This window comes from Bactrocera dorsalis, chromosome 3 (genome assembly GCF_023373825.1).
Source record: "Bactrocera dorsalis isolate Fly_Bdor chromosome 3, ASM2337382v1, whole genome shotgun sequence".
Taxonomy (NCBI): Eukaryota; Metazoa; Arthropoda; class Insecta; order Diptera; family Tephritidae; genus Bactrocera; species Bactrocera dorsalis.
The window spans coordinates 1,396,778-1,424,527 of record NC_064305.1 but is presented as its reverse complement, the minus strand read 5'-3'; the positions used below and the strand labels follow the sequence as shown (position 1 = coordinate 1,424,527).

Here is a 27,750-nt window from a genome sequence, read left to right as displayed (position 1 = left end):
AACTTCGAGGTTACCAATCTATAATAAAAGAATTTATTTGGTTAAATTATTTATATTCAATAATGTGAAAAATTCCAACTGGAACTAATAAAGTTATAAGAGTTTTGGATATTAATTACATTATTATCGTAAATATTTCGATATTAATATCGCTGCTGTAAGAACTTCTCAATATTCAGCAATCGCCCTAAATCCAAAATCCACCACTTTCTGCTGTGCCTGTGCTTATCACAATTATCAGTTTCTGCTTTGTATGACATTCGCAGTATAGCACTGTTTTTCATCGCTTGGTTGCGCATAGCACGATAGTAACATTTATATTTTCTAGTTTTTATTGAAAAAAAGTAGCTTTTATTTTCTGTAAAAATATTAGAAATTGTTTTAAAACAATATCAGACAATTGTGTGTTAAATGGAATTTGAAATAAATAAGTCCAAAGTGATCAGAAGCCAATGAAGTGAAGGCATGGTCAATACATTTTTCAGTGTTTTTTTTTCGTTTTGGTGTATGTTAGTTTGTGTGAATGTACTGCTCGGAGCGGCAAACTATAAAGGAAATAGATAAATAAACAAAAAAGCCAGCCCAAGAAAAAATATAAAAGGTAACAAAACAAGTCAGTGATTGAAGTCTGCCGCTTATATGTTCTACATGTTGTTGTTGTTGCTATATATATAACTTGTATGGTGTGCGAAAACGAAATAAGCATAAATATTTACATTTAATTTCGCGATTTGTGCTTATTTACGAACGCAATAACTTTTGTGCATAGCGTTATGTACATATGTGTGTACATACGTATGCATATAGTTGCTTGCAAACTATATAAGCGAAATTTTTCTACATTCCCAATAATAACATGAACTCAAGCTTCACTTTTTTATACCAATAAGAATTTGGAGCTATTTTATTAACAATATTTTGGCCACATTTTCATTTCATTTTCACAAACAAACAACTAGCATGTACCAGCGGTAAAGAAAACTTACTTGACGAACCAGTTTTGCTTAACAAATCTTTTAATTGGTTTAAAAAATATATACTTCTTCTTTTACAGCGTATCAACCAAATCAAGAATGATAATGGAATTTATTTACAGAACATTTCAGTAGCTGGTTATGTGTGTATTATTACAAACTAAACGCATATAATGCTTAGCAATATGGAGTGGATATTTGTATTGCTTCTACTCTTCAGCTGTGATGCAGTGGTGCTGGATGATTTCGATGGCAGTGACACAGTTACAGCTTCCAATGCAAATACTACTAATCACATTAACAGTAATGTTCCTCTATTTTTAAGTAATACTAGCTTTAATGCATATCATAAAGTAACCACGGAGTTGCCGAAAGTGGCGAAGGACTTTGTCACTGTGAATATCAATGCGTTACCGGTGCCGAAGCCGTCTTCCACCAGTCTGCCGCCACAAAAAGTGTCTTTGAGACCCAATGCAAGCGAGGAATCTAATACTAACGTTGTAAGTGGCAGTATTACCGCACCATCGGCTTCTTCGCCATTCAGCCAAACTTCAGCGAGCGTGTTTTTCACAAACTATATTAATCAGCAAAATGTGCTGGAGCTGGTGCGCAACATTGACGCGCGTTTGCGGATTATACGCAATGTTGAAATGCGTATTGCGACCATACAGGTGAATTTTTAGTTACATTTTATATTAAATAACGTAAACTAAAACGCTTGATTTTGCAGGAGTTGTTTGATTCGATGCATTTTAGTGGCAATAGCGCCGCACTCAACCTGGGCGCACAGAAGAATAGTAGCGACGCACAGTACAGTTCTTTGTCGGCCACTCTAGAACAAGATTTGCAGATCTTCGGCAAGCGACTCGCCAAAAAGCTACAAAAGGCGACGCATGTAGTGCTGGAACTGCGAGATTTCTTTCGCACAAACATTACAAAAGTGCTGCTGCAACAACATCTACAGACAACCGAATACGGTGATGAGAACGACGATGTCGATACTGAAGCAGATGATGTGGATACAGATGAAGATGATGAAGAAAGCGAAGTTGAAAGTGAAGAGGACGAATTTGATGTTGAAATCGATGAATTAGATGGTTTAGTGGACACAGGACATGACGTGCGTAATTTGCGCTTGTATTTGCACACATGCATACAGGCTTTTCAAAGCAATGCCAACAATAGGCAAATAATTGCGGAATCGAATTACAACAAGCAACAAATACAAATCCTGAACTATCTTAAGACTGATTTACCAAGCCATAAATCACAGTACTTACAGCATTTCGAACAGACCAACACTTTTATGGATGAAGGTTCCTTTGAGGCGCGCGCCAATGCGTACATACTCGAAAAACTACAAACTTTGAAGAATGCATTATTGAAAAGTGATTTTTCCATTGAGCTTACTAAATTACCGACAAATGTGCGCAGCACTGCCTCAACAACAACTACAACTAACGCGAAACTGAAATTCCTAGGAAACCACTTTAAACATATATACTTCCTATCGCGCAGCGATCACGCCGACGATCTGCGCACACACTATTACGAAGACAACTACTTCCAGCAATTGTATGTATCGTCCATAAAAAATAAATATGTTTTTCTATTACTAGACGTCGGTTCGGCCATGAATATGGAATTGCTAGAACTAACGAAGGCTTTAGGTAAACTCGTCTAATTCGTTAACTAAAAATAACAATACACATGATTTTTTCATTCAATTTCAGCTGCAAATATCTTGCAACTGCTATCTCCAAGCGACCTAATTTCCATAGTGACCGTGTCCGATGAAGCACATATTATGCAGTTCGATACCTACCCCAACGACGCAGCAAACGGAGTCTTCTATGCGAATCGAGCGCGTAAAGAAGAAATTCTGAACTATATACATTCACTCGCTGTGACAAAAGGCCAAACAAACCATTCGCTCGGCTTCGAATATGCCTTCCAAACACTATATCAGCTTCAGAACATCAGTGTGATAACGGAACAAAATCCAATACAATTTATTTACGTCACGCGTGGTCTACTCACCAATCTCTCCGACACGATGCATGTGCTCCAAGTGATTGCAAACGGCCAGCGTCAATTAATAGATCCAATAGTTATACACGCATGCGCGGTGGTCACCGATGAAAAACGCATAATGTATGAGAAGCAATTTCTTACTGATATCGCCACACAAAACTACACTAAGTACAAAATACCGGTAAACGAATGGTTAGAAAGTGAGGCTGATCTCCAAGAATTGGTCGGGAAATTTTTCGTTCTGACTAAAACGCAAACAGACGAGATGATGCGCCTGTGCGTTGCCTTATTTCAGCATACATTTAGCGAGCGATATTTGAGCCAGAGTCTGGAGGTGCAGCTGCCTGTGGTGGAGCCAAATAGTGGTGGTAAGTAAACCTTATTAAAATAAAAATCAGCAATTATCAGTAATTATATATGTACGCATTACAGACGCTATAGTATCGGTCACGCATGTGGTGCCTCCATTCGGTTTAGTGGGCGTTAATCTTTATCTGACCGATTTGATAGAGGACGTAATCAGCTATGGACAACCAACACAAAACGCCAATAAAAATGAGTTCAGCTACGCATTCCTTATCGATCGTAACGGTATAACCATTGCGCATCCGGCATTTCCCCGCCCCATGACACAGCAACAGACACCATTTCCCGTGGATATAGCCTTCTTGGAGAACTCAACGGATTTTGCATATACGAGGAAACAAATCCTACACGAAGAGCGCGGAAATCTGACGACGAACGTTTACCTCACCAGGGATCGTAAAATCGAGGTTTGGCCATGATAACATAACACAATTTTTACTATATGAAAGCACCTTTTAATATAATATTCTAACCCGCCGAATATTTTTGTTGTAATTTTAGTCTTTTGAGCGAATTTATAAATGGCAGTCCATATTGGGTATCTACATTCTGTGCCTCGTGTCTACATTTAAAGCAGAAACAAGTCCCAGCAACTCTTCCACGCCAACAAATACGGATAACAACATGCGAGCAGCAACTCTACAAGTGCCATCCGGCTTGCCAATAAACTTACAGCATTTCAGCATAAGCAAGGATAACACGGCGCGCTTCCACAACAATAATTATGACTATTTCTCTAGCATGGAATTGCTTTATCACCGCCTGGACCTGGTGCCGCCCCCAAATGGTCAGGCATGCCGTTACTTTCGTCAAGTGGCCACTATGGGTGTGTTAATTGTCTTTACTGAAGTATGTATATTTTATACTGGCATATTGGCATTTTTCAGATACCCCCACGCTTTTCTTGAGCGCCTCCGCTTTCATGTCGCCCTTCACGTTTCTACACAACAATCGTGTGAACTCACCACGCGCCCAGATACGTACGGTGGAGAGTATAATGGCTTACTTGAAAGACACCACAGGTCTCTTAGCAAATCCGGGTCTGCGCCCACAAATACGTCAAGAAGTGAGTGCGCTCTATAACGCTATGCGACATTTGAAGAAACGACATCAGGATGCACGCGGCACACTCAAGAACTACATCATACGCCGCTACATAGCCAGTGTAAATGGCGTGCTTCAAGTCTATCCAGGTTGTTTGCTTAGCACCAATTATGATCCGACACGTCGGCCATGGTTCCGTAAGGCTCTACAACAGCCTGGTAAAATTATCACAACTGAACCGTATTTGGATGCCGGCGGCGCGGGGTACATCGTCACCATTGCGCATACAATTTTCGAGGGCAAATCAAATGCTTTGCACTCTATTGAACGCGATGAACCGGTAGCCATAGTTGCACTCGATCTGCCCTACGCATACTATTACAAAATGATACTTGACTCAACGCCCCTGTGTCAGATGAAGCATATCAAATGTCTGCTCTTCGAAAACGAAGGCTACCTTATAGCGCATCCGAGCATGCTAGAAGCAAGCACACAAACACGCAACCAGCGCCGGCCACACGAGCACCTCACACACAAGGAATCCTACCTAGCCAACGATATACTCAATCATAAATCGCTGGTGCGCAAATTGGCCTGCGCGAACTACCAAAATCGCACGCTGCAACGCTACTACGTGTTCAACACCTCGCTGAGCGATATACTCACGAATGTAGTGCATGGCGAACGCACTAAATACGCCATCGCACTGGTCTATGGCAGCAACATATTTGCTGCCGTGCTCAATTCGACCTGCGATGGCGGTGCTTTTTGTCCTTGCAGCACGATTGATCGCATTTGTTTGAATTGCAATCGTATGGATCAGATGGACTGCGAGTGCCCGTGTGAATGTCCCATGGAAATGGAGGTTTTCAATGGCGCTGTGGGCGCAAAACATGCGGACCCCGCGGAGTCGTCCATAGCACGTTTTCTAAATTACACGCAGCAATTTTCGTATTGCGAACCGCCTAGCGAGCATTTCATTGCCTTGCCGCCGGTCAGCGCAGAATATCAGCTGTTGCATTCGTGCGTCAGCATCAACTGTGATGTGTATGGCACACAGAGTGAGTGTCTTGGTGTGATGGGTTGTGAATGGTGCCAGCAAGACCTAGACGGCAATAGCTTTACGGCAGCCTTTTGTGCCGCGCAGGCATCTTGCTTTAATGGTGAGTGCGCGAATCACAAATATTTTCATTTTTTTGTTTTAATAATCATTCTTACTTTCGCAAATAGGTGTGCTCTCCTCACTTACACCGTATGGTGATTTGGACGATGTGGACATAATCGCCGCACACAGCTACAATCCCGGGCAAAAGCCCAGCTCATACTCGGCCTTTGGTCCAGTGGGTGGCGCTATTATTGTGTTGGCCTTCGTAATGGGTTTCGCCATATACTGCTATCGCCACAATATGGACGCACAATCGCAAGAGCAATTCTATGTGGACTCAATGCAAGAAGAGAATTATGGTCTGCCATTATCGCGCTTCAATTTCGACGATTGCCAAACGCACGACGAACCACCCGGTGGCAATGGCGGTTACGATCATCCGTCCGCGCAGCGCAATCTTATACACCCCGCCGACATTTCGCCCTACCACATGTCCACGGGCAGCAGCTATAGACGACCGCCCAACGGTGAATCGGACCACGGTTACTCCACAATGACGCCGCACGAAGACTCCTCCGATCACCAGTGCTTTGCGCTGGCCGAACCACTGCTGCTGCATGACAAACGCCACAGCAAGTCCGACACCATGTCCATATCAACCTCCATATCAAGTCCAACAAACCGCCACCATCAACCACACTATCAAAACCCATACCTCAACCATCCAGCACCGGCGCCGACGCAAGCGAAAGATATACTGCCGGCGCGCTACCAAATAAACTCACCGAAGAAGTACCAACAGGCGGTGACACCCACACGCCACATAGGCGACGCTGCACCGGTCTATGGCCAGACGACACTGCCGCTAAACGACTCGACCGAGGACTGCATGACGGCGCCGCGCTACATACTGGCGCCGGTAACGGTACATAGACATATGGAACCAACCGAAACGTAGTTCCTACGTTGGCGAAACCGTTTTATGGCAATTTATCGCATATGCTCTTTATAGATTAGCCAATAAGTTGAAAGTATTAACCCAGCAAGTGTTTGCTTAACTTAAATGTGGGCATAAGTTAAATTTAAGCCATGTGTAATGCTTTACCGCAATCCGTACTTCCAAGCGCCTACGTTTTAAGCAAATATTTACATATTTTTATTGTCTAACAGTTTTAGGCCTACACGCTTGTTTGTCAATTTTTGGAAGCATGCATGCATGTAGTTGTGTCCAGCTATCGCTTCCTGTTGCAGCTTTTTACAAAAATTTTATTAGCGTTAAGTTTGCATTTTAAGCTATTGATTAGTGTATATATTTAAGCTATCACACACACATACACACATAAATGTTGCATTTAAAGCTGTGCTGTTACAAGTTACCTACGAACACATCACACACCGTCTCTACCTGCAAAACGTTGCAAATCACTTTATATCGTAATCGCCAATGCGATTTCATGTGAAAGTGAAATTGTCGCGAAATCGCTCTCTTTATAACTGTAATTATTAATATTACCACAATTGCACGTTCACAGCAACAACACGTCAACTGTTTTCCATGCGCGTAACGCTAACTAACGGCATTGTCATGTCATGTCTGTGCTTAAGTTGTTAAGGCAAAGGCTTAATATTTTCTATTAAATAAGTATTACATGCCACCATCCATTAGATATACGATTTTCGCCCATTAAAGTGTTTAAAGAGATTTGTTGTAATGAAATTGAGTGACTTAAACTGTTTCTTGCCGCATATAGTCGTCTATTAACTAGTATATAAATTGCATTTAGTCTGTCGTTAAGGCGCCACCTCGGCAATTGTATGCTTTCTATGTTTTTGATTTCGATTTTATGTTTAAAAAATATAGTAAATATATTTAAAGTGAAGTACTATGTACTTATACAATAACAAAAAAAAAAAGTGCAGTAGTAAATGCATATAAAAAGTACCGTTGTTTACCCAAGTAATTACTTTAAGCTAATAACTAATTGTTTACTCAAATAAAATATTGCTAAATATGAACACTTCATTATTTACACAAACTTATGCTGCCGCTGAGGGCAGAACTACGGTGAAGTTTTTTAAGAATAAAATAATTGTAAGATATTGAAAAGAATATGAAAAACTGTGTTTTTTTTTCGTCGAAATATGGAGATAAAGTAGTAGTAAAGCGGTTTCCGCGCCACAGTTCATTTGCGCAACAAAAGACTTAAGCGCCAAAACAAAAGATTCAAAAAACGAACTTTTCACTTATTTTTCCTCAAAATGCCGCTATTTCTCCAACGAAGACTAGTTGAAATACGAAATAAGCGTTAAACTTCGATAAAATACGATTGTTACTAGTTAAATAACGATGAAAGGATGTTACCCTGCTAGATTCGAAAATTCGCCTGACCAAGACGAAAGACTTAAGCAACGAACTTTTCACTTATTTTCGATTTTTGTTCAAAATGCGGCTATTTCTCGATCAAAACAAGCTAAAATACGAAATAAACGTAAAAAATTTATTTTTTTAAGTAAAAATTCGAAATAAATTAGTTTATTTAAAATTTTTTTGAAAAGAAAAAAATCGAAATTATTTTTTTTTTAATTTTTTTTTAAAGAAAATTCGAAAAAAGTGTCATTATTTTTACTAAAAAAAAAAAATTGTTTAAATCTTGTCAAAAGCGCTTGTAATAATCGATGTTATTGATTTCTATGCGTGTCGTTATAAAAATCTCAAATATATTCCAAAAAAATGTATAATAGTTCGAAAATTTTTTTTTTTAATTATTTATTTTATTTAAATTTAATTTAGAGTTTTCCAAAAAAAACCAAAATTTTTCGAAAAAAAATTCAAAACTATTTCGAAAAAAAATCAAAATTAAAAGAATAAAAAATTTAAAAAAAATTTCCAAACGAAATATTTCAAAATTTTGTTAAAACAAAAATCTTTCCAAAAACGCTTTCAATATTCGGTATTAATAATGTCTACATCTGAATTTAAACAAATTCCGAACATTTTTCAAAAAAAATTTAAAGATTTTTCAAAAAAATTAAAAGTTTTCCAAAAAAATTTCAAATATGTTCGGAAAAAATCTTTATATTAACAATGGTAATATTCGACATTAATAATTTCTACACGTTTCGTTAGAAAAATTTCAAAATTTTTTTCAAGCAAAAGAAAACAATTTTATAATTTTTGGAACAAAAGTCTGAAAGATTTGTTTAAAATAATTCGATATTCGGAAAAAACCTTGAAATTTTAGCGAAAAAAATTCGAAATTTTTAGAAAACAAAATTATTCAAAAATTAAAAAAAAAGTTTTAAAACTTTTTCGAAAAAGAATTACAAAATTTCGTTCGAAAAATAAATATTGCAAAAGTGCAGGTTATATTCGATATTAATAATTTCTATATGTGATGTTAAACAAATTTCAAACGTTTTTCGAAAAAAATATAAAGATCTTTCAAAAAAAAAATAAAGTTTTTCAAAAGAAAAATTTCAAAATATTTTCGATGAAAAAATATTCAAAATTTTGTTCGGAAAAAAATCGTTATAAAAGCAATGGTACTATTCGAAATTAATAATTTCTAATCGTCTCGCTGGAAAAATTTTAAAACTTTGTCAAGCTAAAAGAAAACAATTTTTAAAATTTTTCGAACAATCTATATGTATCGTTAGAAAGGTTTCAAAGAACTTTCGAACAAAAAAGGAAATGATTTAGAAACAAGTGCGAAACTTTTCGAATATAAATTAAAAAAAAAACAAAACTTCAAAATTTGTTCAAGCAAAAAGGAAACGATTTCAAAATTTTTCGAACAATCTATATACATACATGCATACATATGTACATACATATATCGTTAGAAAAGTTTACAAGATTTTTCAAAAAAAGATTCGAAATTTTTCGAACCAAGCTAAACTACAAATAAAAACAAACGTTAAACTTCGAGTGACACCACAGCAACAACCACAAACAACTCGCAAAATGTCAATAAGCTGACGATAACAAATCAACGTGCTGCAAAGTGAGATGTCAATCGAGGACAAACCGCTTGAGCGTGCGCCGCAACGCCCGAACGATGAGCAAATAAATGCGGTAATGTGGAGTGCGACCAAGATTTATACGTAGCTGGTAACGTGTTCGTTAGATGTGCAATTAGACGCACTCAAACACACGCACCAAGGAGCCTGGTCGGAGTGCTGTGGCCGACACTAGCGCAGCCAGTGGTGTGTGTGTCCATCGGCTAGAGCAAGCATGTTCAAAGAACACGTTTCAAACGGTGGCGGCGTTAAAAACGAGAAACACTCTCACCGCCACTTTGATTTCACCGCACGATTAACTGCGAGACGCTCTGTGGCAGTGTGTCAATATTGTACAGATTGTTGTTGTTAGTTGCATGCTCGCATGTAGTCTAACGTCAAGCTAATACCGCTCTAACCACCATATCCGATAATAGCTGCTGTAGGCTGCGCCAGCCTCCGTTGATGACAATATTTAGCCGCGGCCGCAGCCAATCGGCCAAGTGGCTCACTGGCTCAGTAGCTGAGCGCAATCATAACAATGCAAGCTGTGTGCATTTTGTTTTGAGCGTTACCGAGGTGCAGACGCGCGAATTTTCAATTGTCCAGCCAGGCAAACAGACACACAAAAATACATTCGATTTGAAGTCATTTGCATTTTAATCGCAGCCGCCAGAATGGAAAGTGAAAACGCGCAAGCGCGACCTGTATTAAGCGCAAATGCAAGGAATGCACGCTGCGTAAGTAGAACTGTGTCAAATAAACACACCATAAACTGGACTTTGTTTACAAAACGTTGCTTGCTGGCGCTACAGACTTTGTTGCGCTTGGCATGCACTTTATTGGCGCTAAATAGCTGTTGTACGCACACACCAGCTTTGCTGGTGCAAGCTGCGCCCAGTCTCGCTTGGCATAATTCGGATTTACGCATAAATGGCACGCATAGCATTGACCGCGCATGGCCACCGAACCTGCAGCACATCGATATTTGGAGCGCCATCGACCTGTCGAGCTCCGCAGCTGAACTGGGGGCTGAGCAGGAGCCGGAAGTGCAGTCGTGGCATGCTATTGAGGACTTTCAGTATGCTGGTGCTAATTTTTTAGCGCCCCACGAACGAACATCCGGCGGCCTTAACGGTACACAAGTGCAGCAGAAAGTCGGCAATAAGCCAAAGCGTGGTAAGCATGAGTAGAGATGTGTTTTCTGAGCCGAAACTATTCCAATTGTAATCTATTTGCAGTCAGAGATACGATTGAAAAACATTTGGAAAGTAAAGACACACTGGACCCGCCAAACAGTCGGCAAAATCGCGGTAAGTGACCTTGTGTGCATGCAAATTCTGCGTGAAAACTTTCTCCGTGAGCAAAAAGTTCATTTACACCGTTAGCCACAACTGTGCAAACAAAAATATTAAGTTTTAAAAGCAAAACGTTACTCTAACTGCACGAAACGCGATACAGGGTTTGTCCGGAAAGTAATAGGACTGATTTCCTTCGACTGTATTTCGGATCGTGTGGATTCGGTAGAGGGCGTTCCTAGCTAATGAACGAGCGGCTGGTCAGTTGTCTCCGAGCACTTGGAGAGTCAGGACAAACATTTTCGGGTGACGTGTTTCTGTGAGTGGTGCAAGCTGAAAATGCAGCGTTCGTTAGAGCAGAGGTACACGATTAAACTCTGTGTGAAACTCGGTAAAACAGGCTAACCCAGATGTTGCTTTCGCAAGAAGTGTTGTGTTTCGAAGGCACTACGCCTTTTAGGAGGGCCGGGAAGAGACCGGAAAATTTAGCTCATTGTCTTTTTTGAAATCAAAGGCATCATCCACCATGAATTTGTTCCTCCTGGACAAACCGTCAACGCCAAGTCCTCAAGAGTCTCAAACGAAGGATCAAAGGCATCATCCACCATGAATTTGTTCCTCCTGGACAAACCGTCAACGCCAAGTCCTCAAGAGTCTCAAACGAAGGATCAATCGGGTTCGACAAGACATCGCAGCAGATTGGGAGTTGCACCACGACAACGCCCCGGCTCACACCGCCTTTCTTGTGAACAGCTTCCTAACCAAGGCTGGCATCCCAACGCTTCCGCAACTATCGTACCACTCAGATGTGGCTCCTCCGGACTTTTTTTGTTTGCTTGCCTGAAAAGGCCGAAAGTCAAGAGTTTTGAGACGTCAGAGGGAATCCAAACAGCATGCACTTCCGCAGATGCCTTCCGTGACGCCTTCAATGCTTGGAAATCGCGCTGGCAGCGCTGCATCGACACAGAAGAAGCTTATTTTGAAAGTTTTTAAAGTATTGTAATGATTGGTTCATTCAATTTGTTTAAATCGACTGAATCCTATTACTTTCCGGAAGAATCCCGTATTCTTTTAGTACCGTTAGCTTAATTTTCGCGCGAAAGAAAACAATATTATACAAAATTGTTTACAGTTATTTACTGAGTTAACATTTACCTAGTGATACACCTGCTGCCTGTGCCCGTGGACGGCGAGTGTCTCTCGGATGATGGCCGACGCATCGGCAACTGCTTCAACATTTACGAATGCCGGGCCAAAGGCGGGATTGCGAAGGGCGATTGTGCAATGGGCTTTGGCGTCTGTTGCATATGTAAGTATAGACTTTATCGTTATCTTCGTTTGCCTATATAACAACAAATAAAAAAAATGGTTTCATTCATCAATGCAGTCATTGCCAGTTGCAACACCACCATCAGCAACAATATCACATATTTGGTGTCGCCGCAATTCCCCAGCTTTATGCCGAGCAATTATAGCGCGCCCTGTAGCTACAAAATCAAGCTAATGAGCAATGAGGTCAGTCAGCTGCGCATAGACTTCTACCACTTTTCAATGGGGCAGCCGAATCGACGAACTGGCGTCTGCGACGGTGACGTGTTTGCGGTCAATGGCGGTCCAAGTGGCGCGCTGACCTTGTGCGGACAAAACAGCGGGCAGCATAGTGAGTAGTTGAGCCGAGAGAGTGCGATAGTGTTTAATCTTGTTCTGCTTTCAGTTTATTATGAAGTGGGTGGCGCTGCTGCTCCCCGTCAGACACTCTTTGGTAATCTGCGACCACTCACCTTTAGTCAGCTGTATCCGAATAGCAGCGACGGTGCGATGCCGATTATTGAGATCGTCATGAATTTTACGCAACGTTTCCAACCGATACGCCTCTGGGAGATACGCATTGCGCAAATTCCCTTCAGTCAACGTGCGCCGGTCGGTTGTTTGCAGTACCACACGGGCACCGAAGGCATCATACAGGTCTGCATCAATCCGACTGACTTTATTTTAAGAAACTAACTGGTGTTATGCTCTTTTTACTCTCTCTCCCTCTATATTTTAGACTTTCAATTTCGCTGAGAACGGTCGTCATTTGGCTAACCAGAACTATCGCATTTGCATGCGTCAGGAGCAGTACATGTGTTCGATTATGTACCAACCGTGTGATGAACAATCATTTCGCATTGGTCCAGGCAGCGCTGCGGAACCAGGCATGCTTAATATGGGCGCGCCAGCATTAATGATGGATCCTACGTTGGCTGGGGCGATGAGCACCATGATGGGTGGCGGTGGCGGTGGCGGGGCAACAGGCGCTGTATCTAACGACGACTCAACGTTGGATGCCATGCCTACAATGCAGTCTACAGTGCTTGCAGACGACCCCAATATGTTGCAAACGATGGATGCAACAACAATAGCCGCTATGATGTCCAGCGCCGCGTCCTCGGATGCCGCCACAACTACTACCGCCGCGGTAATGGATGCCAGCACAGCAGCAACGGACAGTAGCGCCGCCACTACGCCAACAGGAGCAGCAAGTAGTAGCGCAGCACCTGCCAGCAGCACAGAGGTTACATGTGAGTATTTTCATAACATTTTTATATATATTTGTATGTATATATGGACGGGTTATTACTTTCAAACAGCCGCCGCTCCAGCTGCCTCCGATATGCCTGCTTCTTCAACGGAAGCACCGGCCAGCAGCAGTAGCGCCACCACGTTGGACACGCGTAGCAGCACCACTCCGGCTACGACCTCTTCTACAACAGTCAGTGACGAGATTGCAGATGAAGGTTCCGGCGGCGGTGATACCGATCCAATTGCTGGCGCCCCAACGCGTCGACCTCGACCCGTGCGTGGCGGCTTCGATTTGCTCGGTTTCCTGCGCAGCGCATTCGATTTCCATACCTTTCGACGCAGTAGCCGACAGTTGGTCGAAAAGAGCGCAAACGACAGACGTAGTGAGAGACCGGCGAAGAGCGCGCGTCAGTTGTATTCGCGTTGCACAGATCGTCTGACGATGCCTTGCATTATCGAAGACTTCATAGGCATGAGTCCGCTGGGCTCACCGACATTGCCCGGCTGCGAACCGGTACATTGCGGCACACAATTCTGCTCCAGCGGCACGTGGCCATGTCGCATTGAATCAACCGTGACGCCCTTCTATATAGGCGTGCATTTCGGCAGCGGATCGGGCAAGGGGAGCGCCGAGGATAATATTGGCGCTTGTCTGCGCTATCAGCAGGTGGAATGCATGTGACGAGACCGTTGGAAAAGCGTGCTTTTGTAGATAAATTGTTAGTGTTTAAGACTGTGTGCTTGAGTGTGTTTTATATTGAAATGTATTCTAATATAATAATTTATAAAAAAGAAATTAAATAAAATTAAGGATAAATGTGAGAAAATGTGCGTTTATCCTGTTTATTGTAATTTTTAAGTGCTTAATGGGTCTATGAGTGTAACCGGGCCATCCTCGTAGTAAGAAATAAATTTCGAACTATTTTCCAAAATTAAATCTCAAAACAATTTTTGTTTTCTACAGCTTTTTAAACAAAGCTTTTTCGAGTGCATATTCATTTATTTTTATAAATGTTCTATATTTTTTAATATTCGGCAATTTCACTATTCGGGCGTCAATAGTGGTGATATCTCACTTTCCATACGCTTGCAACACGTTGAACTAGCGTAAAATATGTAGTTTTCTTAAATTTATATCTGTAGATGCTACCAACAACAATTAAGCTCTACATAACTTAAGTAAAACATTAAAAAATATTTGTATGTACATATATCTAAATTCGAAAATTTTCGAAATTTCTTCAAAAATAATTTTTAAAAATTTTTTTCGAAAAAAATTGGAAAAATTTCAGAAATTTTACAACAAAAAATTAAAAAAAAAAGACTTGCAATTTTCGATATTGTCAATTTCTATACATATCGTTAAAAATTTTCAAACATATTACAAAAAAATATAATAGTTCAAAAATAAAAACTTCAATATTTTTCGAAAAAGAATTCAAAACTATTTCGAAAAGAAATAAATTGAAAAAATTTTGAAAAAAAAAATATTCGAAAAAAAATCTTGTGATTTTCGATATTATTAATTTCTATACGCATCCTTAAAAAATCTCAAATATATTTCAAAAATATATAATTCGAAAATAAAAATTTAATTTAATATAATCTTTGCAAAAGCGATTTTAATACTCGATATTAATAATTTCTATATGTGATGTTAAACAAATTCCGAACATTTTTCAAAAAAAAAATATGAAGATTTATCAAAAAAAAATTCAAAAGTTTTTCAAAAAACAATATTTTCGATAAAAAAATTTTTTGTCGGAAAAAATATAAAGATTTATCCAAAAAGTTCAAAAGTTTTGCGAAAAAAATCTTTATAAAAGCAATGGTATTATTCGACATTAATAACTTCTACACGTTTCGTTGAAAAAATTTCAAAATTTTTTTAAACAAAGAGAAAGCAATTTCAAATTTTTTTAAACAATCTATAAATATCGTTAGAAAAGTTTCAAAGATTTTTCGAAATAAATATTCGAAAGATGAATATAAAAAGGAAATATTTGCAAAAGCGCTAGTTATATTCAATAATAATAATTTATATTCGTATATATCTTGAGAAAAATAAAGGAAATTTTTCGGGAAGAAGTTCGAAAAAAAATTAAAACTTTTTTCTGGTTTTAAAATTTTTTTCGAAAAATTTCGAACTTTTTTCCTAAAAATTTTCTTTTTTATTCGTAAATTTCGAATAGTTTTTTCGGAAAATCTTTGAAATATTTTTTCGTTTTTTTTAATTTTTTCAAAAATTTCGATTTTTTTTTCGAAAAATCTTTGAAATTTTTCTAACGATACATATAGAAAATTTCAAAATCTTGTCCGAACAGGAAATTTTGGCAAAAAAGCGTTTGTAATATTCGGCATTTTTCTTAAACTTATTTATGGCTAGCTTTAATTTTAACAGTTGTTGAACACATTTTGCGCGTATTAGTTTGCATACAAGCATTTTTCGTCTATGTATACAAATAATTAGTTATATATAATAATATATAATATGTATAAACATACATATGTGTACTTCTAATAATTTGAGTGATATTTTTGGAATTTCTGTGATAATTTGCAGTTTGTTTGCAGCTTGAATGATATGTTTAAGTTTAACAAAAATAGTAAGCCAAAAAGCAGTTACTTGAGCATTATTTACGACATGGTTTACATATTTTTTAGTATTTTATCGCCAAATGTAAGCAAAATACGCTTACATACATACTTTTAACACACAGCAATAGCCTAACTTAAATAACATTTTTAGTACCACTGTATTGAGTATTTTTCTCACAAGTAATTCGGTTTTTATGAATTTATTTATTTTAGTAAATTGAATACTGATATTTATAGTTATATAGTTTTTTTGTATAAAGTAATATGCTAGCAAAGCGTTGCGTTTGCTCCCTTAAGTTTCGGGCAGTTTCGGATATTTTTTGGGATATGCTTTTAATAACATTTGTGCGTCTTTTTATATATGTATCTATGCTTCGCTTGGCTATATTTTAAATTTTAGATTTTGTAGGAATATTGTTATGTCTATATATATATACTATAAATAAGTTATTATTTTAATGAGGCTGCGTTCAAATTTTTGCTTTGCAGCTGATATTTTCACTAAAAACATGCTGGCAGCACAATTTACTGTCAATTATATTACTCTTTAGACTGTTTCGTTATTAAAATATTTTGAGCTAACACCACTCGAATTTATTTAAATTTTATTTTTCTAATATTATTTACTTAGTTGTTACAAATGTATAAACTATGTTTAGAACGTTTAAATCGGCGGTTATTTAGTATTTGTACGCTTCTTTTTAGTTTGAGTATCTAATTTATTTAATATGTGATTATAATATTCGCGATCGCAGCATTCATATATATTTTTTATAATTATTTTGGACTTTTCCTTATTGAACACACATACATATATGATTGAGCAAGATAATTCGCTACACTAAAAACAAACAGGCATAAAAAACTCCGGCGAAAAAATCGACTGAAAGAGTTCAATAAAAAATAATGGCAAATGATAGCATTAAATTCAAAATATTTGCATAAAAATGGCTTAATTATATAAAGATAAACAATTTTAAGTTATATATTATAAATAGAAATAATTAGAAATTATAAAGAAAAAAATAAATATTAAAAAAAAAAATTATAAAAAATATCAAAAAAAAATTATAAAAAATATTGAAAAAAAAATTATAATAATACAAAATAAAATAAAAAATATAAATTAAATACCAATATTTAAAAATTCATGTTGAGCATATAATTTTTTGTAGATTGTACAATATTGTTTTTATACAGTAACACAGTAACTACACATATTTTAAAATACAAATTATATAAAGAAAACGAAAAATATATATATTTACAAAAAAATTAAGCACAAATTGTGAAAAATGAATGAAAAAATTAGAGTTATATAGTTTCAATATGATAATTCACGGAAAGTCACACTTTTGAGTCGAATTTCGACGTTTTTGTACTCTAAATGTCGGCCAATAAAAGCAAACAACAATTGATATGGTGAGATTAGCGTTTAACATACAGTATTCCAAATGCATACATACTTACATACATAGAACAGCCAAAGCTTTTTTGAAATGAGAAAGCTTACGTAAAAACTTACTTCTAGAGGTTAAAAACAAGCGCAAGAGCTTTAAGCTGCGTAAAAACGGTAAATAGCATAGAAAACTCAACAAGTGTAAAATAATTTAGAGCTTACATAAGCACACTTTTAAAGCGATTACAGCTAAACTAGTAACGATCCGCGAGTTTAAACTGAATTACACTAGATTACACACCCTTTGCGAGAGAGATCTTAGGTGGAGCCGTGATTGCAATTAAAAATCCTGCTGCTGGCCGCGTTGCAGCACATTGTTGATTCGCAAGCGCAGTGGCGAGAAGTCGATTTTCTTGAAACGTGGCAGCGAAGCAAATTTCTTCACACCACTTAAACCGCCTACAGCTGCGTCTGCGCTGCAGCTGTCAACCGCCTCAGCCATGCCACCGTCGCCCATGTTGGCCTCATCGCCTACACCCGCCATGCAGCTCTGATGCATTTCCAATTTGGAGTTTGTCACGCTGGTGCTAGATACCGGTGTGGTGGACACTTTGCTGCCAATGCCAGCAGATAAACGGTTTTCAGCTTGCCGCAACTGTAGATGGTGCTGCAGCAGATTCTCGTAGATGCGCTCCTTATCGGTGGCGTTGGTTGGTTGTCGCCTTCCGGTAGGCGATGGCGTTTTAAGTCCCTCCAACGGATTCGGCTGATCAGCAGCTGTTTTTGCGTCATCAAATTTAAAGTCAATCTTTTGCAACAGTGCGAACTGCAGCAACTCCGTTTGCAGGCGTTCACGCACATCTTCGGCAAAATTCGTCACATCTGCTTCATTGTTGTTGTTGTTGAGATGCTTGTCGGCTGCGCTACTTTTCTGCTTAGCATGCTTAACGGTATAGACATGTTCGGCAATTTTTAAAGCACCCGCCCGTAGAGTTTTATGCACTTTGCTGCTTTTCGGTGCAGTTTTGTTGTCTGCCTCCGTCGCATAATTGCCACATTGTCGCTGCTCTATGATGCTTTGTGGCGATGATATGTAAAGATTCTCTTTGCGCTCACGCTTTATTTTCAAAGTAACTAAGTGACGTAAGCCAACCGATGATGCGGGGTTGTTGGATTTCTGAAATATTACGAAAATGTAAAAAAAACAACGAGGGGTCTCATAAATTAACATGCGAGAGAAATCATGAAACAATTATCGGGAATGTTTTTGACTTAACAAAAAAAATGTCAACAACAACAACAAAATGTCAACAACAACAACAACAAAATGTCAACAACAACAACAACCAATAACGCCAATTAAAACGAGAAACGCCAACAACAAAAACATTTGAAAAAAAAAAACAACAGCAAGAGCAACGAAATAAAAGCAGCAACAATAATAATAATAACAAGAAATGACAACGCTATCACAACAGACAACCTCAAAAGTCCAGCAGCAAACTGACAAAAGCAACAAAACAAAAATACAGAAACAGCAAAAGGACGACTACAACAAAAACTGCTAATAACCAAAAAAATCGAAAAAAAATTAAAAAAAATATCAAAAGAAAAATAGAAAACAATCGAAATAAAATTAAAAAAAAATTGAAAAAATATAAAAATCGAGGAAAAAATAAAGGAATCGAAAAAATAAAACAAAAAAAACGAACAAAAAATGCTAACCAACAACAGAAACGCTAACAACAACGACAACAAAAAACCACTTATCAGTTAATATCGGAGGCGTAACGTACTATTTGCCAATCCATATCGACTCGTATCATGTTTCTGAGAGGAAACAACTATAATACTTATGGAGATACCTAAATATTACCGAATTTGCCAAAAAAAAATTGTTTACTCAACATTGCAAATTATGAATTTCTTCAAATAACGCTCGAACTAAGTTTCCAACAACAAAGACAATCTACAATAAACTCAAACATGCGGAAGAGTTTAACGAACTCCCAAAAACAACTACAACAACAAAACAAAGTAAAATAAACTCAACAAAACGTATTTTAACAAAAATATTTTGTATTTTTTCTTCTTTTTACAGTGTGTGCCTACCTCGGTTGTGCCCGAACCAGATATTGTTGGTGAAGAATTAGCCACTGTCTGTTGAGGACTCGCTGTAGCCAATATGTGGTGGCGGCGAGTTTTGGCTGTATCACAGCTGTTCGGATAGTAAGAAGGAATTTTGTCATCGACACTGATAATTGACTTTCGCGGCGTTTGATAGTAGTTTTCCTCTTCTTCTGCCGACTTTTCAGTTTCCACAGCTGGTTGTGTGTGCGGCGACTCTGTTGGGGTACTTGTGCTTAGGGAGGCAGGTGGTAGTTTATGTTCCAATTCTTGTGATGCTTTAACAGCCAATAAATTCTCGTACAAATTACCGGTAAAATCATCAACGTTGGAGGTGGATGTCAAAGCAGTCGCTGAGCTGAGAGTAGCCGAATCATCGATTTGCTTCATATTACATTTATTTGATGTGGTATCCACTTCGATGCTAGATTTGTGCAAATCCAACATTTGCTCATAAATCGCACTCTCTTCTGCAGTGTCTTTATGAGTTATTTTTGGAGCTGATACTTTCGGTTCTTCTGCAGAGGAAGAACTTGTCGATGGATATGAGTTAGTAGAATAACCGGATGTGGTTGGGTCTGTAGGTACCTTGTCGGTAGCCGTGTCTTCCGTCTTCTTGGGTTGGATAGGTGCCATCACACAATACCCTGTTAAATCGTCTACCAATATTTTATTTCTTTTTTGATTACTTGCAGGTATGGTGGCACCATTATAGCCTATTAAATTTATACTAGACGAATTGATAGCTGAAAAATTAAAATTGTTTGGAATTTTTTCAGACACATTTAGACTATCCGTTGATATCCTTCCATTCGTTATTAAACATGCTTCTTTGGACGGCACGAAACAAGCGTTATGGAGGCTTTCGCCGGTAAAATTTAGATCATCACAGGCTGCAATGGAATCATGCAATGCACCGCCAACGATTTCATTTTCATCAAACGTGTCCAAGTAGTTGATTTTTGATAGGTCTGGCGAGGAAAAACTATTTCGCTTTGATATAGCTGCCACACTTGTTGTCCATGACTTTTTCTGCGCTATCGCAGCTGCATCGTTAGCATATATAGGTGTAGTTCCTTCATCATTTTTAATCGGTTTAGTAGGCGTAATACTATTAATTATATCTTCTGCAGTGCAAGCCTGTGTTTCGCTTACACTTTCAGCACGTTTGGCTCGTCCACTACCAAATATATTGTCCAAAACATTTTTATATTTCTTTTTCTTGGCTAATTCAGACTCGGGATTTGTATTTGAACGCGGTATTTCACCCAAGATTCCTTGACCATCGAAAGTGTTTATACGTTTGCGAGGTGGTGGAAGCGGTGGCAGTGGCGGCGGTGTAGTTCCAGTTGTTGACCCCAGCTGTGATTCAGCGGACTCTTCATGGATGGCGTTAAATGCTTGTGTAGTAGGCTTCATCTCCTCATAAATACCGGAAGCAATTGATGCTCGTGACACACGTCGTGAAAGACGTGGCTGCCCGTCAACGTATTCAAGTATTTCTTCATAAATATCCGAATTTTGCCTAGACCAACCATGATCGTTATGATCATGGCAAATAGGAATTTTTGGCAAAGGTCCAAGTGATGAATAAATAGCCTCAGTCGAACTGCAATTTTATTTTATTAAAAATAATACTGTTTACTCTAAATGATTTGGTTTGAATTTTACTCACTCTTCATTCACATTTTTCGGCATGGGAATCTGGGAATTTTCCTTTTCGAACTGCCTTGTGTTGATGCCAGCCACGCCCATACTTGGACCACGGCTCATTCTATTCTGCTCCAGCATTAATTGCCGATGTAATTCTAAATTTTTTATAGTCTTTTTTATCCATTTCATATGACGCCTGCAACTTATCTCTGTTTCCAAAGCAAAATAGATAAAACACTGCTTTCGATTTTGTGTCCAGAATAGCCCATAGCTGAACTCTTTCGTTCGCGAAGATGCTAAACTTATGCTAACGCCCGGTACTATAATGGAAACACTAATATATCTTTTGGGTTGGAAACGTTGTTCCTCCGTCAGGCATCCATCAGCATCATCATTACATCCCGTGATTGCGATACGTAAGTAGCTAGGTAGGCATTTGATGCCTTCAATTTTTACTTCACATCTGGACCATTGCTTAAATTTCAGTGAATCTGGGCGTTTATTATGTATATCCAGTTTAACATCCATATACATTGTAATCTCATTGTTTTCCATTTTAAACACTATTTTTTTGATAACAAAATTAATATTTTTCGGTATAAAATACAAAACACATAACTCAAAACAAAATTTTCAGAAAAGCTACTGGAGAAAATTCTATTGAATTTGTGTGTACAATAACAAATAAATGAGTGCCCATCAAGACTTTCAAGAAGGATACCGTTCCTTTTCAGTGTTGCCGAAGTTTTGAAAAATCTAAAATCCAACACTAGTATAACATCAGTACTATTTTAGTAAAATTTTAAAGTTGATTTGAAACCATATTGACATTCGAACATATTAGGTGATAAATTTAAATAATCTCTCTTTTACATTTTTAGCGCTAAATCATATTAATCATCATTTTAGCTTCAAAAAGTGAATACAATCTAAAATGCATTACAGTTCTTTCGAAACTGTATGGGATCCAAAAATGATTCATTGGAACATGGCGTTTACTCGTATTGTAAACAAACACAGCTGTTTTCATGTTGGCGCAAAATTCGTAAAATTGGTATTTTATAAAACGTTTGCTAAAAGTTTCTACTGAAAACATGAGTGAGTTGGAAATGGAAGTAGATTTAGAAGAAAATGAAGAAAAACCGTAAGTAATCTTGTCTTAAACCAAACATTTTAATGATTAAATATTTGTTTGTGGCCAAGATCCAAATAATTAAACGAAAGCCATTTGCTGTATCCTTAAAATGTTTTAGATATGTGCGAACGTTGGAAGATGTCCAAAGTATCATTAAACATGCCAAATTGGATGCTAAGAATCTCACACAAGTAACCCAAGCACTTTACTACCCATCTTCTACAATGGACGATGATAATTTAAAACTGCTAGAGTTGGATACACATATGCATCAACAAATACGTCTTGGTCAAAAGCTCTACTTTAAAGGGGGTCATAATGAAAAAATTGTGCTATGTACTGAGGAGAAAACGTATGACGTGAAAGGTGCAGAGATCTCTAATAGTCTGTTATTGGTGCCGGATTTGAAATTCGCCGCTGCCACCAGCACATCACCGTTGAAGAGTCCTCGTGCCGGCACTTCATCGCTTGAGACAAGTTTGAACGATGATGATGATGACGTTTCGGTTGATCGAGCATTGGAGCAGCGTAAAGTGCTTAAAATATTCCACGAGTACTTTGAATGTCGCGAAATAAGACCACGTTACCGAAAGATATACGAACTGTTGCAGTTAACTCGTTATTCCGGACCCGAAAACGAGGAGTATATTGATCGCAAATTGTTATTCACTTATGATCAACTGTTGGACACAGTGCAATGTAGTCGTAAGCAATTCGACGAAGGTTTAATACAATTTCGTGCTATGGAATTCGAAGGACGCATGCGCGTACTCGAATGTGAATATGAAATGCGCATTGTGAATTTTATGCTGGGATTGTTGAGTGAAAATTCATGGGCTTTAGATGAGGTAGAATATGAAGAGACTTTGTCGGCTTTGGAAGGAATCGCGCCAACTGAAATTGTAAAAGGACTTTTCCGCATTTACACAACGCCGACTGATGGCAAAGAAGGGAAATATACCTATAAAGAGAGCCTTGTTTCACGTATCATTGCACAGAATATATTGCAACCAGAGTTAAAGTTTCGTAAAGACGAATTTATGAGTACTTGGCAAGAAGCATTGCCAGAGGGCATGCGCTGTGATGTAAGCAGAATAAATAGTTGCATTTTCATATTTTAATTTTTTTTTATTTTAAATTTAGGAAAAATTTTTACGTGGCCTGGGCATTATTGATAGGGAGGGTATTACTCCTTGCATTCGATCGCTCGTCGAAGAGCTCCTGCCAACAAATATTCACGAAAGAATGCGAATTTTGTTCAAAAACAAAGCGCGTTGGACGAAAGAAGAAATGGAGCCTTATATTGAGTAAGTAAACATTACTGCCACAATCCAGTACACAAACACCCATTACATAAATCTTATTCTTGTAGATGTTTTAGTACACCTACCCTCTCTGTGTCTACTTTATTGGCCAAACACGCACGCTCTCTTACGGAGAATGGTGTGCGCTATTTCGTATCAAAACACTGACTTATATTTATTTAATAATTATTTTTAAAACATCATTTATTAAATAATTGTGTATTTTTATGCTAGTTTTCGTTTCTTATTCCGATTCTTCTTTGCTTCCTTTAAGTCCTCTATCGCCGCCTTCATTACGTTTACAGCGCTCCCTTTATCAGTATCTGTAGCGGAGTTGCCAATGGCCGGCATTTGCAATTGTCCGGTACTAGTTGGATATCTGCGAATTTAAAAATGTTCATTAAATTAGGAAATATGAGTAAAAAAAATAAAATATTTACTTAAAACTGAACCCGCTTGGAAACATTGGTTTTGACAGCAAAGACCTGAGCTGACCACGTATATTTTCTAAATGCATCCGATCGCGTCGTCGTTCGATCACGAAAGCGTCCTCGTCTTGGTCACTGCCACTAAAATGTAGAAAACTTAAATATCATATCCTCAATTATTGGCAATATTTTTACTTACGACTCGTCATTAAATCCATCTATTATCATATCCATCTCCTCCGCGTGCTTCTTCATCCAACCAATTTCACTTTGCGTGCGTCGTTGCTTAAGTTCTAGCTTATCAACCTCCCTGGCCAAATTCACACGTTCCTTCACAGCACGTAGGTACTTCTCGGAAACGGGAAACAATGGCAAGTCTTCCGCTGTAGATATTCAATTTTAATATGAATACACATTAAAAAAAAGAAAAAGATCGACTGTGTACTCACATCTGTCCAGAGTTTTATAAAGCTTTACGTAGTTCTTCACTTCCCCGGGCTCCATAAGCATTACGGTTATGCCATTTTTGTTTGCACGAGCAGTTCGCCCTGAACGGTGAACATAGTTTTCGCTGGTGCGTGGCACTTGGTAGTGTATCACATGTTCCACATTTGGTATGTCTAACCCACGCGCCGCAACATCGGTGGCGATTAAGAATCCATTCGGATTGTCGCGGAATCGCTCCAGGTTTTTGAGACGCTGTTTTTGTACCATATTTGCGTGCAACGGCAAAGGCGCACATTCCAACAAACCGAAGAGTGTTGTCAAGCGTTTTACACAGTCAATGGAGTTGCAGAACACAATAGTGCGACCCGGATGACGCTGTACGAAATAGTATAGATAATAGTCCTTTTGATCGATTGAACATATGAGACGACATTCGGTGAGGTTATGTGCCGTTTCTGCAATGAAATGGGTAACTTATTATATGGAAGTTGTTGTTGTTGTTGTGGTTATCTAATCCCATTAGGGTGGTAAATTTTCGTCGAAGTCATCTAATAGGGGACCCAGGAAACATGGTCTTTCGACGGTGTCGGCTCATAGAAAGAGGTGTGATAAATGAGTGGGATTCAAAGAGGTGGTTAGAGTCATGCAGGGATACTTGGGCTCAGGACATATATAGTGTATGTCCTGGTTATCTCTGGATAGATACGGGTTAACCTGCTACAATATCCAGAACGAAATTTCGCAAGGGTTACTCTAAATTCTCTGTGCAACTCAAGCTCTTAGCCTGTTATGGGTGCTGGTTTGACTCCCAGAACGCCATTCACTTGGAGAGAGTCGGTGAAGGTGTAGGGCACTGAATGTTTATGACGCTAATTGCTGTGGTGGTGTTCAGCTGTTTAAGGAAGCTGATGGTCTCTTAAACTCAAGTGGTGTGGGAATATACGGAAGTAACAAGGTTTCAAGGGTTGGGAAAAAGTTATCGGACGATAAGACTCCCCTATGTTGGGGTCTCCTTGGTTTCAGTAGTGGGACCACTCTTTCAACTTTCCACAAATCGGGTATATGAAGAGCGATCAACGACGGACTTTGGTTAGGTATTTTAATCCATTTGCACCAATCATACGGACACTCATTGCTGGTGGTTTGCTTAAACTTACGTTGACTTCTGGTGATGTCCACTATTTTGGGCTGTGAAATTCCCAGCTCTTCTATAAGACCTTGAATTTTCATGCCGGGTGTTTGTTTTATAAACTTAGGCCGCTTTCCCACATTTCGCCCTGCAAATTAAATATGTTCAAAATATGTATATTAAATAAATTTAGTTTTAAGCAACTTACGTTGCATATGGTCGGGCAGGTCATGCACCAGTGTTAAAGTAGCCGAAAATATGAAATTCTGCCGTGTTTGCTTCTTCTCTTCGTTTGCATTCAGCACTTTCAAAAGGCTCCGGAGTTCTTCGAAGTGGCCTTTTTCTACCATACGATCAGTTTCATCGATTACCAAGAAACTTATATCTTCAATTTTGTTTAAATGTGGATTTTCTTGTTGATAGAGCTCCCATAAGCGTCCCGGAGTCGCAACAACAATTTCGGGGCAACGCTTCAGCAAACGTTCCTGTTTTGCGACAGCTAATCCACCAAAAATCGCTGCAACTTTTATACCTAAGGTACAATGCATTTATTACTATAAGTTGATCAATATAATTGAATTTTCTTACCAGTGTACTTCGCAGCTGCTACTAAATGATCTCGGACCTGTACTGCTAACTCACGGGTCGGTGTGAGCACCACAGCATACAGGGGTCCGTTGTGCTCTTGATCGTCCTCCGAATCACTTGCTTCGTCCTCTGTTGGTAAGGACGGATAGAAATCAAGTTCTTCCGGTGGTGGAGTTAGCTCTCTATCTTCTTCAATTGCTTTGGATTTCACATCCTGAGTTTGTCCCTTAACCTTAGGCGCTTTACGTATCCCACTACGTAGATTTTTTGATTTCAACTCCATGATTCCGGCTAATAACGGTATACCGAACGCTAATGTTTTACCACTGCCAGTTTCCGCCGCCCCAAGTATGTCTTTTTTGCCCAAAATAGCGGCAGGCAGTGTCATGGCCTGTATTTCCGTCGGCGATTTGAAGCCCTTTTCAGCAATAGCTTGAAGAATGACTTGTGGCACACCCAATCCATTCCAGCCCTGTATTTAAATTGTAATGTATTTATGTATCATTTCCCAATATAAGTTATTCTTACCTCAAGGTCATCGACGCTTATCGCTGATGCATTCAGCAACTGAGGAGCCTCGGTTTCATCATCACTAGTTTCAATATTTACATCATTATCTTCAACTGGTGGTCTCAGCAAAGCAAAGCGGTCTGGAGGATATTCCTCTTCATTACTTTGGTCGAGCTGAACATCAGCGTCTGGTTTATTTTCATTCTTCTTCTGTTTACGCTTTTCACGTTTTGCTTTACGTTTTTCAATTAAATTTAATTTCCGCTCTGCCAAACGTTCCTTTCTGTTTTTAGGCGTCGTAGTTTCTGCATCATCATCACTCTCTATGTCCGACTTATCTTCTGTATCCGTTTCCGAATTTGATTGCTTCTCCAATTTACGTTTTTTAGCTTCCAACTTGCTTTCCTTTCTCTTTTCTTTCCTTGAGCGTTTTCCCTGTAATATAAGGTGATGGTTGTAAGCACATAAATATATTGTTTAATATTTTATTTACCTTAGCAGTTTCCACTAATTTAGGGTCATATTCTTCCAACACCTCTAGGCCAATGAGACCTTCAAAACCGCCACCGTCATCAGAGATTATATTGCCTTTGATTTTCACTTTCTCCCAAGCTTTATTTTCCAACGCATCTCCAATAGTTTTTATTTTAATAGATTTCTGTTGGACTTTTATCTTTTTTGTTTTAACTGCAGGCATTTTCCTAGTGCGTGTTTTAATTGAAAACAAAATTTATTTTGACATTTATGCCCGGCACGTGCATTTGTTTATACATGCATTAAGTTTGGGAGGCAATGTACTATCAGTTGTTATGACAGGGTAACCGTCAGTTATTTCATTTTGGCTTCAAAATCAGTGGATCAGTTGGTTTGATTTCGCGTTCCAGACTTTCGAAACCTATGAGACGTTTTTTGAGCGTTTCCTGAGTCTTTACTATAAGTCGATGTGCAAAGATAAATCTCTAACGCAATGCAAATATTGCGATAATCAAGTGTCACTTAAAGCGGTCCGGAAACCGGAAACTGCTGAGCCCTCATTCTAAACTGCACAGT

The 27,750-nt window shown here is 38.4% G+C and overlaps 5 protein-coding genes across 11 annotated transcripts; 3 read left to right on the top strand and 2 right to left on the bottom strand.

Annotated features, from left to right (window-relative positions):
• The first annotated feature begins 263 nt into the window (after nucleotides 1-263).
• LOC105230185 (VWFA and cache domain-containing protein CG16868) lies at nucleotides 264-7,652 on the top strand. 3 transcript variants are annotated; one of them, XM_049451532.1, is made up of 8 exons: nucleotides 264-601; nucleotides 1,055-1,645; nucleotides 1,705-2,644; nucleotides 2,708-3,376; nucleotides 3,441-3,781; nucleotides 3,876-4,200; nucleotides 4,262-5,581; nucleotides 5,649-7,652. In XM_049451532.1, exons 2-8 carry the CDS (start codon nucleotides 1,148-1,150, stop codon nucleotides 6,479-6,481), a joined length of 4,926 nt encoding a protein of 1,641 aa, XP_049307489.1. In that variant the 5' UTR covers nucleotides 264-601; nucleotides 1,055-1,147; the 3' UTR covers nucleotides 6,482-7,652. The 3 variants fall into 3 exon arrangements, with proteins under 3 accessions (XP_049307489.1, XP_019847280.2, XP_049307490.1); XM_019991721.3 differs by having other exon boundaries at nucleotides 287-601; nucleotides 1,097-1,645; XM_049451533.1 differs by lacking the exon at nucleotides 264-601 and adding an exon at nucleotides 719-971.
• Nucleotides 7,653-9,312: 1,660 nt separating this feature from the next.
• On the top strand, nucleotides 9,313-14,631 carry LOC105230186 (uncharacterized). Of its 2 annotated transcripts, XM_011210812.3 has the most exons (8): nucleotides 9,313-10,262; nucleotides 10,338-10,701; nucleotides 10,764-10,835; nucleotides 11,980-12,129; nucleotides 12,208-12,480; nucleotides 12,535-12,785; nucleotides 12,868-13,381; nucleotides 13,451-14,631. In XM_011210812.3, the coding sequence occupies exons 1-8, from the start codon at nucleotides 10,200-10,202 to the stop codon at nucleotides 14,062-14,064; spliced, it is 2,301 nt and encodes a 766-aa protein (XP_011209114.2). In that variant the 5' UTR covers nucleotides 9,313-10,199; the 3' UTR covers nucleotides 14,065-14,631. The 2 variants fall into 2 exon arrangements, with proteins under 2 accessions (XP_011209114.2, XP_011209113.2); XM_011210811.3 differs by having other exon boundaries at nucleotides 9,314-10,701.
• Nucleotides 14,632-17,119: 2,488 nt separating this feature from the next.
• Nucleotides 17,120-21,940, bottom strand: LOC105230187 (uncharacterized). Of its 4 annotated transcripts, XR_003846017.2 has the most exons (5): nucleotides 21,182-21,940; nucleotides 19,492-21,115; nucleotides 17,602-18,556; nucleotides 17,451-17,540; nucleotides 17,152-17,363 (listed from the first exon to the last, which is right to left on the bottom strand). XR_003846017.2 is itself a non-coding variant. In XM_029551914.2 (3 exons), the coding sequence occupies exons 1-3, from the start codon at nucleotides 21,712-21,714 to the stop codon at nucleotides 17,720-17,722; spliced, it is 2,994 nt and encodes a 997-aa protein (XP_029407774.2). In that variant the 5' UTR covers nucleotides 21,715-21,940; the 3' UTR covers nucleotides 17,120-17,719. The 4 variants fall into 4 exon arrangements, 1 of the variants encoding a protein (XP_029407774.2); XR_003846016.2 differs by having other exon boundaries at nucleotides 17,451-18,556; XR_852746.4 differs by having other exon boundaries at nucleotides 17,152-17,540.
• A 119-nt stretch (nucleotides 21,941-22,059) lies between these two features.
• Nucleotides 22,060-23,831, top strand: LOC105230190 (sister chromatid cohesion protein DCC1). The gene is made up of 4 exons (XM_029551915.2): nucleotides 22,060-22,303; nucleotides 22,413-23,379; nucleotides 23,438-23,601; nucleotides 23,667-23,831. Exons 1-4 carry the CDS (start codon nucleotides 22,254-22,256, stop codon nucleotides 23,764-23,766), a joined length of 1,281 nt encoding a protein of 426 aa, XP_029407775.2. The 5' UTR covers nucleotides 22,060-22,253; the 3' UTR covers nucleotides 23,767-23,831.
• LOC105230189 (ATP-dependent RNA helicase DDX24) lies at nucleotides 23,773-27,468 on the bottom strand. The gene is made up of 9 exons (XM_011210815.4): nucleotides 27,194-27,468; nucleotides 26,719-27,135; nucleotides 26,191-26,662; nucleotides 25,811-26,134; nucleotides 25,631-25,750; nucleotides 24,476-24,928; nucleotides 24,226-24,409; nucleotides 24,039-24,167; nucleotides 23,773-23,977 (listed from the first exon to the last, which is right to left on the bottom strand). The coding sequence occupies exons 1-9, from the start codon at nucleotides 27,395-27,397 to the stop codon at nucleotides 23,824-23,826; spliced, it is 2,457 nt and encodes an 818-aa protein (XP_011209117.2). The 5' UTR covers nucleotides 27,398-27,468; the 3' UTR covers nucleotides 23,773-23,823.
• Between the last annotated feature and the right edge of the window lie 282 nt (nucleotides 27,469-27,750).

What these genes read in the sequence shown, in the direction of transcription:
- LOC105230189 (XM_011210815.4), bottom strand. Translation starts at nt 27,397, where the DNA reads ATGCCTGCAGTTAAAACAAAAAAGATAAAAGTCCAACAGAAATCTATT. An exon ending in AATTAGTGGAAACTGCTAAG is followed by an intron (nt 27,136 to 27,193) that starts GTAAATAAAATA and finishes CTTATATTACAG; the next exon opens with GGAAAACGCTCAAGGAAAGA. An exon ending in GATGGATTTAATGACGAGTC is followed by an intron (nt 24,168 to 24,225) that starts GTAAGTAAAAAT and finishes TCTACATTTTAG; the next exon opens with TGGCAGTGACCAAGACGAGG.
- LOC105230185 (XM_049451532.1), top strand. Translation starts at nt 1,148, where the DNA reads ATGCTTAGCAATATGGAGTGGATATTTGTATTGCTTCTACTCTTCAGC. An exon ending in GGTGGAGCCAAATAGTGGTG is followed by an intron (nt 3,377 to 3,440) that starts GTAAGTAAACCT and finishes TACGCATTACAG; the next exon opens with ACGCTATAGTATCGGTCACG. An exon ending in CCAGGGATCGTAAAATCGAG is followed by an intron (nt 3,782 to 3,875) that starts GTTTGGCCATGA and finishes TTGTAATTTTAG; the next exon opens with TCTTTTGAGCGAATTTATAA.
- LOC105230187 (XM_029551914.2), bottom strand. Translation starts at nt 21,714, where the DNA reads ATGGAAAACAATGAGATTACAATGTATATGGATGTTAAACTGGATATA. An exon ending in CCGAAAAATGTGAATGAAGA is followed by an intron (nt 21,116 to 21,181) that starts GTGAGTAAAATT and finishes ATAAAATTGCAG; the next exon opens with TTCGACTGAGGCTATTTATT. An exon ending in CTGGTTCGGGCACAACCGAG is followed by an intron (nt 18,557 to 19,491) that starts GTAGGCACACAC and finishes GTAATATTTCAG; the next exon opens with AAATCCAACAACCCCGCATC.
- LOC105230190 (XM_029551915.2), top strand. Translation starts at nt 22,254, where the DNA reads ATGAGTGAGTTGGAAATGGAAGTAGATTTAGAAGAAAATGAAGAAAAA. An exon ending in GAAGAAAATGAAGAAAAACC is followed by an intron (nt 22,304 to 22,412) that starts GTAAGTAATCTT and finishes AAAATGTTTTAG; the next exon opens with ATATGTGCGAACGTTGGAAG. An exon ending in CAGAGGGCATGCGCTGTGAT is followed by an intron (nt 23,380 to 23,437) that starts GTAAGCAGAATA and finishes TTTTAAATTTAG; the next exon opens with GAAAAATTTTTACGTGGCCT.
- LOC105230186 (XM_011210811.3), top strand. Translation starts at nt 10,200, where the DNA reads ATGGAAAGTGAAAACGCGCAAGCGCGACCTGTATTAAGCGCAAATGCA. An exon ending in CGGCAATAAGCCAAAGCGTG is followed by an intron (nt 10,702 to 10,763) that starts GTAAGCATGAGT and finishes ATCTATTTGCAG; the next exon opens with TCAGAGATACGATTGAAAAA. An exon ending in CAGCAGCACAGAGGTTACAT is followed by an intron (nt 13,382 to 13,450) that starts GTGAGTATTTTC and finishes ACTTTCAAACAG; the next exon opens with CCGCCGCTCCAGCTGCCTCC.